The following is a 15,689-nucleotide window of genomic DNA, read 5'->3' on the forward strand; positions in this document are numbered from 1 at the left end:
GAAATCAGGGCATCCAAGAAAACTCTCGGGCTGGCGCTAGCACACGACAAAGCAGCACCATAAGGTTTTGATTCCTGTGATTGTCACTGATGCCCTGGCTGGGGGAAGGGGTCCCTAGGGCCTTACTCACCTGATAACTCCTGGCCCTGAATCTTCCCTTTCTTCAGGTCGGCGCCCTGAAAGAAGAGACAAGCAGGGCTGTAGGTTATGTCTTGGGCACACTTCAGGCCACGTGGGCTCTGCGGGATTGCTTCTCTCTCTGCGGGAGGAGGATGGGAGAGGAAGGAGAATGGGAGAAGAAGCAGGATGGGAGAGGAGGAAGATGGGAGAGCAGGAGGATGTATGGCTGCTTTTGGGAGACAGGGCAGTGAGTGGGGTTTTGGAATGGGTACCTCAGGGGATCCAGGCAGAGAGGACAGACACACGTATTGCTGAGGGGGGCAAATGGACACCTTCCCTCTAGAGAGGCCCTGTAGGACACTTCCCAAAGAGCTGTTCCACAATCCCTATTGGTGCCTGAGACTGGGCGCTCCACATCACCTGCAGGGTCTGGTCGGATCTAAGGGAGGCGCTTAGATCTGCAGTTCTCTGGATCTTACTAAGGAGCCCATCTTCTCTGGAGGGAGGACTCTGCTCCCTTTGGAGCCTTTAGAATATTAAGCAATGGGCTCAGAGCAACCAGCGGGGGAAGGGAAAGCAGGAGGAGGCTACACTGCCTGATTCTGTGGCAGCTTCTCCTCACCCTCAGTTAACTCAGCCCACAACCCTGGGGCAGTTTCTTTGGCCACTGGGACAGCCTCAGTTTCCCTCCTCTCTTTCCCTCCCTCCTCCCCTCCACTCAGTGTCTATGGGATAATGAGGTGACCCCGGGGGTGGGTGCTAATTACTGTTTGTGCAGGACTGGGAGATGCTCAGATGAAAGAGACTGGAGCCGGGCCCCTGGGTCTGTGCCATGGCTCAGGGGCCCCAGGCCATGCCAGGGAGCCCCAAGGCCCCTAGGTGTGGGGTTTTATAGCCTTAATGAAGGTGATTAGCGTGACTCTTAATTGAGTCTGCCGACACCTAACTGTGCCCTGGCTACCTTTTCACCGAGCCTAGAAGAGGGGCTCATGGGATGCTGGGAGGATGGGGGAGAGGTGGGAGGCCCTGCCTGAGGTGGGGGCAGGGGCAGGAGAGATCCAATCCCCTAGCTTGAGGTTTACCTTTTATAGAACTAAAGTCCTACTCGCTCAGTCCAGAACCCACCAGATCTCCTACCTTTTGGACTGCAGCTTGTCTATTATTGTCCTCACTTTGGGCCTCTTGGTCAGATATCCCTCTTCCAAGCCTGGTTCCTATAGAGCTAGGTCTCATTTGGTTGGAAGAAGGAGCAGGAGACTGTGGAAGGATAGACCCTTCCCCCACGAGCCCCTTGTAGTTTGTCTTCTTCACCTGATACAGGTGAGATAGATCTTTCCTTCCTTCCTTCCTTCCTTCCTTGCTTGCTTGCTTCTTTCTTCCTTCCTTTCTTCCTTCCTTCCTTCCCTTTTTTTGGAGTCTCGCTCTGTCATCCAGGCTGGAGTGCAGTGGTACGATCTTAGTTCACTGCAACCTCCGCCTCCCAGGTTCAAGCGATTCTCCTGCCTCAACTTCCCGAGTAGCTGGAATTATAGGTGCCCACCACCACGCCTGGCTAATTTTTGTATTTTTAGCAGAGATGGGGTTTTACTATGTTGGTCAGACTGGTTTCAAACTCCTGACCTCAGGTGATCCACCCGCCTCAGGCTCCCAAAGTGCTGGGATTATAGGCATGAGCCACTGCGCCCAGCTGAGATCTCTTTCCTTTAACTTCCTTCTACTCTCCCTGATCCTGTTCTTTTCTGCTCAGGAGGATCTGGGCAGCCTTCAACATCAGGTCCCACCCATACGGTGATGCACACTCCAGCTCTGTCTCGCTCCCCTCTCAGCACAGTCCCCCAAATCCCCGCATTTTGGGCCTGGCATTATCCAGGGCTGGCATTATCCAGGCCCAGGTGTGGCCAAAGGGCTGTGGCCCGACAAGGATAAGGGATTGGAGAATGGAAGCCTGTCTCCTTGCCGCCCATCTCTTCCAGGAGAGGAGGGAAGGCCTTGACAGATGCCTAGCAGCCACTCTCCCTACAGAGCTCTTCTGCCACCCGAGCAAGATGGAGAGTTCTAGGGCTGAGCGCAGGGAAGACCTGCCCAGCCTGGTCTGCCCTGAGCTCCTCAGCCTCCCCTTATTCCTTTCCAAGTCAGCCCAGCCAGCGGTTGTTTAAACAAAACAATAGCAACCTAACCTGGCTGTTTCTTTTCAATTCCCCCCAGGCATGGGTCCCACCCAGAGTGAGGCCAGGGAGCAGGCAAGGGTGGGGGCCAGGGCCAGTCAGATCGGGGAGCTGGTTTGTGCAGAGCTGCAGCAGGTGGAAAGGCTGATCTGGAGCCTTGATGGGGTGGGAAGTCTCCCTTTCTTCATCCTTTCACTCTGGGGAGTTTTTCTTATCAACCGGGGCCAGCATAGGCAAAGATTCTGCAAATCCTTACATTGGGTTTGCTGAGGCAAGCCACTGGCCCTTCCTAGCCACCCAGCAGATCCTGTGCTTGACTGGGGCACTGATGACAAATGGACTGTTCAGGTCCCCCCTGGAGCTGATCCCATGGACAGGTGCTGGTCCTCACTGGCAGAAAGAACGGGGGAGGACCTGGTGGCAGAGGGGCCCCCACATGGCGTGGGGTCAGAAGCTGTGATTTACTCGGATTGTCTTGAGAATTGCCTAAGTTCCCTTTGGCCATAAACCTTTCCTCATTGGTCAGTCCTGGAGGGGCTACAATTTCTACCATAGAATCAACACCTGGTAGGGGCTTTAGGAAACTAAATTCTAAAAGGTGAGAGAGTTGGGCTCCAGAGAGGGAAAATCCAGAATGTTCAAGGAGGATGAGGCCTTAGACCCCAGGCCCTTCGAGATCAGCTGACTCAAGGTCTCATGCCTTTTGACCTCAGTGCCATCCTGTGCTCTTTCTGTGACATCATGACAATCCCATCAGTTCTATGGGAGGCATCATTTTCCAAAGACCATGATTAAAATACGGAGATATTATCTGGAGGGCTGGAGCTGCGGTGAAAATGGGGGCCCTCCCACCCGATTTTAGCTCTTCTAAAATATCTTCATGATGGCCAAGTGCAACAGCTCACACCTGTAATCCCAGCACTTTGGGAGGCTGAGGCGGGTGGATTGCTTGAGCCAAGGAGTTTGAGACCGACCAGCTTAGGCAACATAGCAAAACCTCGTCTCTACAAAAAATGCAAAAATTATCTGGGCATGATGGCCCATGCCTGTAGTCTCAGCTATTCAGGAGACTGAGCTGGGAGGATCACCTGAGCCCAGGGAGGTGATCCTGAGCCATGATGGTGCCACCGCACTTCAGCCTGGATGACAGAGTGAGACACTGTCTCAAAACAAATATATGGATTAGAATGTCACTTCTAGCCTGCGATCACCCTAGAAAGCTGAAACTGCCCGGGGATGGATGAGATTCAAGGAAGTTTCAGGAGGTAAGAGGGAGAAACCTGTAGTTTTGAGCACTGCTCAGGGTTGCTGGGCTAGGAAAGTGCCCTGGGAGGAGGGGGTACCAGCCCAGCATTTGAGGAACACAGACACCACTCCTGTCGAGTCTGAGAAGAGACCGGCTTTGGAAGGAGACCCTGAAGGAGGCTGAAAGTTGGGCTTTCGGGCCGGGCGCGGTGGCTCACGCCTGTAATCCCAGCACTTTGGGAGGCCGAGGCGGGCGGATCACGAGGTCAGGAGATCGAGACCATCCTGGCTAACACGGTGAAACCCCGTCTCTACTAAAAATACAAAAAATTAGCCGGGCGTGGTAGCGGGCGCCTGTAGTCCCAGCTACTCGGGAGGCTGAGGCAGGAGAATGGCGTGAACCCGGGAGGCGGAGCTTGCAGTGAGCCGAGATCGCGCCACAGCACTCCAGCCTGGGCGACAGAGCAAGACTCCGTCTCAAAAAAAAAAAAAAAAAAAAAGAAAGTTGGGCTTTCTCACTGTTTAGAATTTAGTCTCTGAAGGCCCCTAACAGGTATTGATTCTATGGTAGAAATTTAAGCCCCTCCAGGACTGACCGATGAGGGAAGGTTTATGGCCCAACCTGCAGGGTCTGGTAAGAGCTCCCTCACACCTTCGGCCTCCTCACTTTGACCCTGCTGCCTCCCCCAGCCCAGACTCCAGATGTGCTCTTGCCTCTCTAAGATGGGCTGAGCACAGACCAAATCTCCTTTCCCTTCCTATAGCTAAGACAGGCTGACATTTTCAAAAGGAACTTGTTTAAATGCTAAGGTTAAAAAGAAGAAATATAGTTGATCCTTGAACAACATGGGTTTGATTTGTGTCCACCTATAAACAGATGTTTTTTCGACAAAAGTCACACTGAGTGTGCCTGCCTCTCCCGCCTCCTGTTGCACCTCCTCCACCTCTTCCACCTCTTCTGCCTCTGCCACCCCAAGACAGCAAGACCAACCCCTTCTCTTCTTCCTCCTCCTCCTCAGTCCATTCAATGAGAAGATGGTGAGGATGGAGAACTTTACGATGATCCACTTCCACTTAACAAATAGGAAATATATTTTCTCTTCCTTAGGATTTTCTTAATACCATTTTCTTTTCTTTGGCTTACTTCATTGTAAGAGTACAGTATAGAATGCATATAACATACAAAATATGTTAATTGACTGTTTATGTTATTGGCTTCCAGTCAACAGTAGGCTATTAGTAGTTAAATTTGGGGAGAGTCCAAAGTTATAGTTGGATTTTTGACTTTGTTGGGGGTGGCACCCATACCCCCTCATTGTTTCATTTATTTATTTATTTATTTATTTATTTATTTTTGAGACAGAGTCTCGCTCTGTCGCCCAGGCTGGAGTGCAGTGGCGCGATCTCGGCTCACTGCAACCTCCGCCTCCCGGGTTCATGCCATTCTCCTGCCTCAGCCTCCCGAGTAGCTGGGACTACAGGCGCCTGCCATGGCGCCCGGCTAATTTTTTTTTTATTTGTTTATCTTTTTTAATTTTAGTAGAGACGCGGTTTCACCGTGTTAGCCAGGATGGTCGTGATCTCCTGACCTCGTGATCCGCCCGCCTCGGCCTCCCAAAGTGCTGGGATTACAGGCGTGAGCCACCGCGGCCGGCCCCATACCCCCTCATTGTTTGAGGGTGAACTGTAATTATAGAAATTACAGACAACATAGATGTAGTTCAGTTTCTCATCCTCGAGAACGCTGAAAAGCCCAGGATGGGTTTTTCAGGAGAGCAGACCAGGAACACCGAGGTATTTGGGTAGTGTGCCTTGGAGGACATTCTGGGCCTTTCTAAGTTTGGGACTGGAGGGCCCGGGGAAGGCAATTCTTCCTCATCAGCATCCTGTGGAGATGGGGAGCTTCCCATGACTCTCCTAGCAAGGGAAGGGAGGAGGAGGTGAATTTCTTAGAAGGACCCTTAAATGCTCAGGGTATAAGAAAAATAGTAGTCATCACATGTTCTCACTTATAAGTGGGAGCTGAACAATGAGAACACATGGACACAGGGAGGGGAACAACACACACAACTGGAGGGCCCATGGTGGGGGCGTGGGGAGGGAGAACATCAGGATAAATAGCTAATGCATGCGGAACTTAATACCTAGGTTATGGGTCGATAGGTGCAGCAAACCACCATGGCACACTTTACCTACATAACAAACCTGCACATCCTGCACATGTACCCCGGAACTTAAATCAAATAAAATTTAAAGAAATGAAAAGAAAAAGAATAGTAGTCACTCCTTTTTCCTAGAAGCTGGCCCCAGTTGTGTGTGTGTGTGTGTGCACATGTGTGTGCACATGTGTGTATGTGCATGCATGTGCACATGTATGTGAGTGTAGGGTACTGGGTTTATGCATGACTGCTTGGCACAGGACTAGGTGCAAATTATTCTAATTGCAGAGAAGAGGGCTCAACACTGTGGGCACTTTGGAGGTGCTTCTGGGTTCCTAGAACATGAGATTTCCTTTCCAGCTCTCTCCCACCTCACAGCCCACTGCTTCTCTGGCAAGCTAGCCTGGAACTTGCAAGCGAGATACTCAGGGAAAGTTGTGGCTTGACTAAGAGTCATAGCAACCCCATTCTCAGCCCAGGGTGATGCAGACTGTCTTCCCAGACTTGTCCCGTCTGGGTCAGGTAAAGAGCGCGGTGCTGGAAGCCAGGGGTCTATCCCCACCGCTATTGCCTTGCATTTGTAACAGGCTTTCAGCTTTATTCTCCAGGCAACCATCCAACTGGTTGATCTCACAACATCCCATTCAGAGGAAGGGCAGAGATCTTTAGCCCCATTGGACAGGAGAGAAACCACAGAAGCTTCAGCTCCTCAATGGTGGGGACTACACCCTACCCATCTTTGTGACCTATGAGACGCTCTGCACACAGTGGGTATAGTCAAAGTCCGTGGGCGCCCTGGCCCAGTGCCCAGCCCTTGCAACTTGAGCCGTCCCTACTTAACAACCTCTATCCTTTGGGTGTCCCCGTAGGGACAGAGAGCTGCATTTTCTGAGGTCTTTCATAGACTTGAGGGTCCAGCGACACTCCTCCCTCACCTGGGGAACCCCTGAGGTAAAGGCTCTTTGGCTGGATTTGGTAGGTCTGGAGTGTGGGGAAGGGGTCTGACTCACTGCTGGTCCCAGCAGGGATGCTGGCCCAGTTCCCTCATTCCCCTTCAATTACCTGTAGGCAGTGGCCCACCCACCTGGGCGTTTGTGAAGGCCCCAGATACTCAGGTTCGTGGTGCCTCAGAGCAAAGGGTCAGTGGCACATATCCTTGAGTGAGGGAGATGACTTAATCTCGTTACCCACCTCTTCCCATTTGCACAGGAGGATTCAATCTTCTACCTGGGTGCAAACCCCCGTCAGAGTGGGAAGTTTTGCTTTTTGATCTCTGGGTGAAATGTAGGGGTGGGGATGGGGGGTTTGGGGAGGGTGGGGATGGGGGAATTGGAGAGGGTGGGGATGGGGGGACAGGCATCAGAAGAGTCCCTAACTTGAAAGGTGAGGCTCAGAAAGGTGTCATGGAGATAAGGGAGAGTAGAGGGAGAAATGAGCAAAACAGAGCACTTGAGGGTGGGAAGGAAGAAATGAGAAAAAAAGGGAAAATGAAAACAGAGTTCCAAGCTCTCTGACACTGGCACCAAACAAGAAAGCTCCTTGCTGTTTTGCACAGCTGCCTGCAGGCTGCCAAGTGGCAAAGGATCCAGGAAAAGGCACAGGACTGGAAAGCGCTACCCAGCAATCTGTGTATTCTGCAATTAACAAAGGGTAAGTGAGCGGAAGGCACTGACAGCTCCCAGGCTCTGAGGTCCCCAGGGGCCGCCTAACGCCAGCCTAGAGAAGACCCAGCTTTGGAGACTACTGCCTGCTGCCAGGGAGAGGCTTCCAGTCAATTAACCCCAATGGCCTTCTCTTTTGCCCTAAGGTTGGGGAGAGGAGGGATGGCCACTGAGGTGGGTGGAATGAAGCCCGTGGGAAGTGGAAGAAGGAGGCGTGGATCTGAGCCCTCCTGGGAGCTGAGTACTTCTAGACTCCAGGGTGTAGGATGGCCAATTATTTTGTGGACCAGTTTCCCTCCAGAAATGTCCATATCAAAGACTTGGTAGGCCTTTTCCTGGCACCTTCATGGGCAGTGGGGACAGCTTGGTGAATATCATCTTAGGAGATGCCAATGGGTGCATGGCAGATCCTGGTATCTTGGCACAGTCTGGCAATGGGACTCCTGGGTTTTGATTCCTAGTTTGGCTTCAAATCTGGAATTGGTTACTTCTCTGGATCTCCGGCTGCCAAAGTTGGGTGGGCACTATTGAAAGGAGGCTAGATTTTGGGGCCTTGAGGGATGTGTAGGAGCTTTTCAGTTCTCCAGTGGATAAGACAAGGGAGGGGAAGGGCAGCTTAAGTTGAGAAAGCTGTCTAAGCCATGTATCAATGTGCGGTTGTGGGAGAATGATTTGCTTCTAGGAGTAAGGAGTTTACCCAGGATGGGAGGAGCTTCACCCAGAGCGTCACCACCCTCCATGACACTGGGTTAAGAGACGAGGCTTGAAAAGTACAGGCTGTCCAGGCCCTTTGTTCTAGGTGGTGCGATTGCCAAAAATGTCACACCGTCTTGCAGCTGTGTGCGTGTGATAGTATCTAGCACAAAGCTGCCCCTGAGGAATGGTAGCTGGTGAGATGGGTAGATGAATGAATGAATGAGAGGCCCTGTGTTGGAGATAGAAATTTAATTAAGACACAGGTCATGGTATAAGGAGCCTCTGATCTGCTAGAACAGATAGATCACAAAGAAATAACAATTACAGGCTTAAATAATTGAGGCCTAGAGGCCATGCTGGGGGGAGCAGAGATGAAGGAAGAGATAACCGCTTGGGGGTAGTGATCAGAGAAAGTTATTGAAAGGAGGCTAGATATGGGGCCTTGAAGGATGTATAGGAGTTTTTCAGTTCTCCAGTAGACAAGATAAAGGAGCTTTCTCTTAGGTTGAGAAAGCTGCCTAAGCAATGTATAAATGTGTGCATGAGATATGAGAAGATTTCAAATGACTTGGGTGTCCGTTGAAGCCAGAACCAGCATGTGTGTCTTAAAGAATCTCAAGAGAAGGCTAGAAATGCAGGATGGGGATAAGACTGGAATGGTAGGCAGTGCCTCTGATTTCTGAGACTCAAAGCTCTCAGCAACCTAAACCCTGGGTCCACAGATCCCAGGCAAGGCTTCTTCTCTTCTCCAGATGATCAGTAACTGTGTCCCAGGAGGGCCACCAGAGTTGGTTGGCTGAGCTGCCTTCCCTGTCAAGAGAGGAGGAGGGTGGGCCCCAGCTGGGGGACACTGCCCACGTGGCAGGTCAGAGCAGGATGCTGCTGAATTTTGTCATTGATGGCCTCACTCAGAGCAGGTAACTCTTGGACCCCCAAACCCAAACACCTCACTTTTACAAACAGTAATTTTTGTTTCAGGTAATAAAAGGGCTACATGTTCCTTGTAGAAAAATTGTAAAACACAGAAAAGCACTAGAAAGAAAAAGCATTCCCTGGATCCTACCACATAGAGACAACTGCCCTGAGAACATCCTTCTTTTCTTTGCATTTTGGTTCCAAAGTTTCTTGTCACACAGATGGCAGCTTCGAGCCCCTGGTGCCTCTGGGGCCTGTACTGGCTGGGACTCCCAACTGTCTGCCCTCGGGGAACTCCTGCTTGGGGAAACTTGCCCAAGTTACTTTCAGTCCCTGACACTCAGGGAGCTGGCTGAGCCACAGGAAATTGTGGAGCCACCTCCTTTTGACTCTTGCCTGTCATGGGTCACTCATTCTCTGGATGGGGTTCCGGGGTGGGGTTAAGAAGAAGGAAAGAAATAAAGAACACAATATATAGTCTTATTAAACCTGTTCTTCTTAGAAGTAGACAAGAGTGGGGGTGCAGTGTCTCATGCCTGTAATCCCAGCAGTTTGGGAGGCTGAGGCAGGAGGATTGCTTAGGGCCAGGAGTTGCAGAGCAGCCTGGCCAGCATAGTGAGACCCCATTTCTACAAAATATTTAAAAAATTAACCAGACGAGGTGGTGTGTTCCTGTAGTCCTGGCTACTAGGGAGGCTGAAGTGGGAGGATTGCTTCAGCTGGGAATTCGAGGCTGTAGTGAGCTATATTGTTGCACCACTGCATTCCAGCCTGGGTGACAGAGTGAGACTCTGTCTCAAAAATAAAAAAAGTAGACAGAAATATTAAGTTGAAAGCAAATATCAGGAGTTTGTTGCTAAATATGATTACTATGCACTGATATCACTTTAAACTAAAGGCTGCCCTTTCTAGATACTCAGAACAAAAATAGCTTTTGATGTCAACCTCAGGTTGCCGGGACACCTCATTTATCTGAAGTCATATAGGGAATTGGGTATTCCTTATAAAAACATTTCCCTGATATCTCAAATCTTATATTTTTAGCTCCCCAACTCCTTTTCTCTTACCTATTTTGGATAGCCATCTTATTAGAATACTAGTTCTTGTCTTCTTATGTGATTTTAAATACCATTGTAGTTGTCATTGTGGATGCCAGTTTTGCACCCAACTACAGCATGAGACCGCAAAGCTGAAAAGCAAATAAAGGCCGGGCATGGTGGCTCACGCCTGTAATTGCAGCACTTTGGGAGGCCGAGGCGGGCGGATCACTTGAGGTCAGGAGTTCGAGACCAGCCTGGCCAACTTGGCAAAACCCGGTCTCTATTAAAAATACAAAAATTAGCCAGGCGTGGTGGCAGGCGCCTGTAGTCCCAGCTACTCAGGAGGCTGAGGCAGGAGAATCGCTTGAACCCGGAAGGCAGAGGTTGCAGTGAGATCAGATTGAGCCACTGCACTCCAGTGTGGGCAATAGAGTTGAGACTCCGTCTCAAAAAAAAAAAAAAAAAAAAAAAGCAAATAAAAAGAATGAGCCATTCAGCCTTCCACCTGCCCCAGCCTCCTTAGAGGCCAATAATTGAATGTTTATGTCGTGGCCATCAGGCAAAGAAGGGGGACCCACCTCTCGCAGAGTGCCCGTGGTGCGCAGGCATCTCGCCATGGTCTTTACGTGAGTTAGTTCACTCAGATCCCCGCCCCCCAGGAAATTCCCCACTAAGGTGCAGGATCCCCCCACTCCCCCCGCCTTGGAGAGCAAAGGCTTGCTGCCCTGCTTTGTGATCTGATTTCTGGCAGCCACAAGAACAAGGGAAATGGAGCCGTCCAGTTAAAGCAGCCTCAGTCAATGAGCAACTCAGCATCTAATACAGCCATTCTCCTACAGGGCAGCCTGGGCTTCAGTCCAATGTCATTACCAATTAGCTACATGACTTTGAGCAAGACACTTAATTTCACAGCGTCTGAGTTTCCGTACCTACAAAGTGGCGATGATAACGATACCTGCCCTGGTTTCTTCACAGAGCTGTTGTGAAGGTGCAATTAGGAAATGGAATATTCTAAAGTCCCGCAGCGCCATCCAAGTGTAAGGGTCATTACTAGGCTGAGCTCCCGGCGGGACCCTGGAGGGAAAGGCTCGGTGGTTGCCGGGGAGTAGACGGCGTAGGGGCTGAGGATGGGGATGCTGCCTCCGTCCACCCTTGGAGCCCCAGGAGCCAATCCTGCGAAGTCTCCTGGCAGGGCCAGCCTCCTGAGGCTGGTGGCTGCGCCGTGGGCTTGGAGGTTACTCAGCTGTGAATGTTGGGCCTGCCCCGCTGGGCCTATACTCAGCCAGGGTGCGCAGAGCGAGTGGCACATCATGTTTATTAATAACCCTTGATGAGGGGCATTAATAGCTCCTAATGACACCATCTGAGCCTGGCCTCCTTCCTACTCTCGCTGCTCACTCCTTCCTCTTTCCCTCCATCCCTTGAAGACACATGATCCCACAGACAGACACAGGCGGGCTCGGCTCAGGAGAGCGAGTCAGAGGTGTTGTCCAGGAGGTGGGGGCTCTGGAGCGGGGGTCTGGCCTTGGGGGTCAGACAGAGGATCCTGGGTTGGAGAGAAAGTAGGATGCCTCTGGCTCTGCCATCAAGTGGAAACTTGGCCAGAAACTGCTCGGTGATGGGAGCAAGGGAAGCGCAGCAGTGGGAAGAATTTTCCAGAACTGGTGGGAATGGGAGTGGCAGGGTGTGAGATGGGAGAAGCTGGAGCTGGGACCAGAATGAGGCCAAGGGGGCCTAGGGGCAACCTCAGGCTGGGTCCGAGAGGGCCAGACATGGGAGAGCACAAGTCACACACACTCACACACTTGCACACTCGTGATATACTCACAAGGCACATGCTCACATCCACACTCTCACATATACACACGTTCACACACTCCCATACTTGTAGTATGCTCACACACCCAGACATGCATGTTCACACATGCTTACTCACACACAGGCTGTCACACATGCACAGAGGCACAAGCTCACATACATGCTCATATATCCACATGCACAGACACACACACGCACACACATGCTCACACACACTCACATGTACTCACGCACTCCTCTCCTAGACTGCCTTTCACTGGGTATGCCTGGGGCTGGGCATGGTGGGGAGGACCAGAAGAAGGGGGCATTTGGGAAGGGGTTGGTGGCCAGGCTGAAGCTGGGACCATGCAATTAGGAAAAGAGGGTGTGGGAATCTCCAGGCCCCTGGCAGGGGGCCAGGACAAACAGACAACTGATTAGCACTGAGGTCTGTGAGTGAGACCTAAGCTGCTCTGTTACCCACCCAGGGGCTGAGAGCCAATGGGGCTGGGCTGCATCCGAGCAGAGGTGGGAGAGGAGGCAGTCGACCAAGAGGCGGGGTGGGGTGGGGTGGGGGGCACCCCCAGGTGCTGCCCTCCTCCCGTGCTGCATGTAGGAGGCTGCAGGTCACCTTGCCCTCCCTGCCGCAGCAGAACAATTAGGAAATGGATGCAGTTAATCCCTAAGACAAACAGGGCTTGGGAAACTGCAACTCAACTGGAGAGGAGAGAGCTGTAGGGCTAACTCCTCAGCCCGACTCTTATCGCTCCCCATCTCTCATCCAGCACCCAGTCTTTCCGGCTGGGTGGCTGCACCTCCAAGAGGGAGAGGGGGAGGAAGCGAGGGGACCAATACACTGGGAGGAAGCGACCTGACCAGACCTTTGCTCTCTAACTCCGGCTGGACAGAGGCAGCCCAGCAGCCCCCTAGCATCCATCTGGCTTGGGGAGTGGTGCCCCAGGGCTTATGAGTGAGCTGGAACCCCATGTCCTGGGATCCCGAGTGGCTGTGACTGCTGACTGATGCCCCCCTCCCCACAGTTCTGGAGAGTGGCTCAGCAGTCTCCCCCAGCTCTGGCCCTAGCAGTCCTCCCGTCTCCCCTCTGTTTGGGTAAGAATGGCCCCTCAGCCCCTGACCCTGACCCATCCTGTTCTCTACTGCCAACGAGAAGATGGCTACTGTCTTGGCTTACTCTGCCCTCCTCATGTGCCACCTATGAGATGAGGTGTCCTTGGGAACCCAGGCCACAAAGGCTGGGCTGGGGGGATGGAGGGGGAGGGGGTGCCCAACAGCCAAGAGCCTCGACTGTGGCTCTTTGGGGAAGGCTGGTAGCAGCAGGTGGGAGTCAGATTCCTCGTTCTGTTCTCTGCTTTGTCTCCCTCCTTTGCCCTATTTTAGGTTTCCATACTTGGCTCTGGTGGGAAGAGAAAGCATAATCTACCCTTTGGAGCCTCTTCTCTCCCTCCCCACCAATGGGCCCAGGCCTGGGGCTGCTTTGTGAACAGAAAGGAAGAAAGGAAGGAAGGATGGATGGAAGGAAAAAGAGACAGAGGGACTCTGGAAGAAAGGTCAGGAATTTCTAGCAAGAAAAGATGCTGGCGAGATTTGGTAGCTCTAAGAAACCCTGTGCTCATTAGAAAGTGTGACAAGAAGCAGAAACATTCTAAGTCTATTCAAATCACGGCTTGCTCTTTTCCGAGGGACTGATGGTGAACTTGGACCCAGTCCCCCAGCCCCTCAGAGCAGCAGCAGTGTGCCCTGGGAGCTTATCGGAAATGCAGAATCTCTCTCAGGCTCAACCCTAGACCCAGTGAACCAGAAGCTTCCTCTTAACAAGAACCCGAGGCGATTTCTACGCACACTAAAGTCTATGAAGCCCCTCAGCACCACCACAGCGGCTTCCTGCTCTCCGAACCTTCCTGCCCAATTCCCCTGGGGTCTCTGGGCCAGGGAAGGGGACCACTCATCAGATCTGTAGTGGCAGCTGTGGTGGGAACCATCTGAGCCCAGGTTCCTGATGGTACCTCCTTTCCTGTTCCGTCTGGAGACCCCCTCCCCTGGGGCTCACCTTTCCCCTGTGGCCCCAGCTCTCAAGTCAGACCCTTCAGACAGGTTGGGTTCCTGGGTGTTCAGAGGGGCTGGGCCAGACCTGAGAAGGAGGGAGGCACAGCCCTTTCCCTTCACCCCTGCTTAGAGCCACGGAAAGTGGCCCCAAGTTAGTGACTCGGTGTGCTATTCTGAGCCTTGAAGTTCCTGGGGAGAAGGGAAAGGGCTGGGCACACAAGGGTGTTAGCTCCTTTCCCCCACATCGTGCTCCCCCCACCTACCCTACGTGAGGAGGGAGGGTTGCTTGTCCTCCAGGCATGCAGGGACCTCAGGGACTGGGAAGAGACAGATGGGATGGAAGAGGCGAGAGAAGAGTGGTTCTTCCCTGTTGCCTATAGACCAGATGAGGGTGCGGGGCAGCCCCGGTGTGCAGGTCAGGATCAACTCTAGGGCCCTGTCCCAAGCAGGAGGCCAGCAGTCAGGCAACTTCCTCGGGTCTCCCTCCTCCGAGGTGCCCAAGCCAGCTGCCATCTCTGCTGAGCTGCCGTTCTCACGTGCCTTGGTCATGCCAAGGCCTGTGTGGTGGGCCTTCGTGTCCCTGCCTGCCTGCGTCAACCCAGATTCATTTGTCTGAGCCAACGGAAGAGTGAATGTGGCCCACCAGGGCCTGCTGGGGTCCAAGGCCCTGCCGCTGTCTGCCAGACCCGGGGCTTGTTCTCATTCTGTTGTGGCACTTTTTACAGTGCCCAGCAGGCAAATGCCAATCCGGGAAGCTTGGCAATCATAGCAAAAAAACCCTGAGCCTGTGCTCAGTGAACTCCACCTGGAGCTCACAGTTGGTCCCATGTCCCGGGAATGCTTTGGGTACTGACAGAGCCCCAGGGAGAGGAAGGGAGGCCCACTGCTCTCTCAGGCAAGTGACCCAGCGGAACCTGGGTCACTGTGCCACCCCATCAGTGGGTGGCTGTCTGTTAAGGGCCGCTCAGCTGAGCCCCACAGGTGGTGGGAAGGTTTGTGTGCAGAGGAGGAACCCTGACCGTCTTGGAAGCCAGCGCCACCGTCCCCCCGGCAGGCAGGAGAGCGAGGTTGGGGGCAGCCCATACTGCTTGGCTTCCAGTCCCCATGGGGAACATCGCCTGCTTCAGAGTATGTTGAAATGAGTATTTGCACAACCATGACAAGGGCCCAGCTGTTCCTGGTGACAGTGCGCAGGGACACGAGGAGATGGGAGGAAAGGGGCCAGGGTCACAGCAGAGGGAGGGACCCAAAGAGGATCAAGGGACAGCTGCTGGCTCCCCAGGCCTCCCTATCTGGGGCTCCCCTGCCTCCTTCCAATCAAAGCCCACCGTGCTCTAGGTCCAGGGCAGGGCCTCACCCTCGAAGCTAGGCCTTCAGAGGCCTTCCTCTGAGGAGTCTGGGATTCTAGGACACCAGGCCCACCCCTAGGCTGTGCCATGGGAAGCTAAAAGAAACTTCTCCCTAGAACTTTTTGCTGTGAGCAGTTAATTGCCCTGGCATCTGAGGCTGCTGTGCACACAAGCAAGGGGCCTTTAATGAATGCAAACGACAGCTGATTAATCTGCCAGCTCTTGCGCCCCTGGTCCTCGCTGTGGGGTCTGGCTACGCTCCATTCAGCCTCGATGGCCTGCACCAGCGGGGTGGGCTCCAACCTATTACCAGTGGCGCTGCCAGCCCTAATGGGAAAGAGGGTGAGACCCCTCCCCTCCTCTGCCCCCATCGGCCTGTGGTCCTGTCAAGCATGAGAGGCTCTTGGGACTGGCCCTGGAAGTGTGGGCTTGCCCCTGCTGGACTTTGTCACTGGGTGTTTCCTATAGTGATGTGGTC

At 52.9% G+C, this 15,689-nt stretch overlaps 1 protein-coding gene across 2 annotated transcripts in view; it reads right to left on the reverse strand.

The window, feature by feature from the left end:
* The window catches only part of PEBP4 (phosphatidylethanolamine binding protein 4), a 228,327-nt gene that overhangs the window by 13,799 nt on the left and 198,839 nt on the right, over positions 1-15,689 (reverse strand). For both annotated transcript variants that reach the window (XM_016959222.4, XM_003311642.7), the window contains exon 5: positions 131-176. In XM_016959222.4, the coding sequence (XP_016814711.1) occupies positions 131-176 (46 nt within the window). The remainder of the gene's footprint in view (positions 1-130; positions 177-15,689) is intronic.

Source organism: Pan troglodytes, chromosome 7 (genome assembly GCF_028858775.2).
Source record: "Pan troglodytes isolate AG18354 chromosome 7, NHGRI_mPanTro3-v2.0_pri, whole genome shotgun sequence".
In the NCBI taxonomy this organism is placed as follows: Eukaryota; Metazoa; Chordata; class Mammalia; order Primates; family Hominidae; genus Pan; species Pan troglodytes.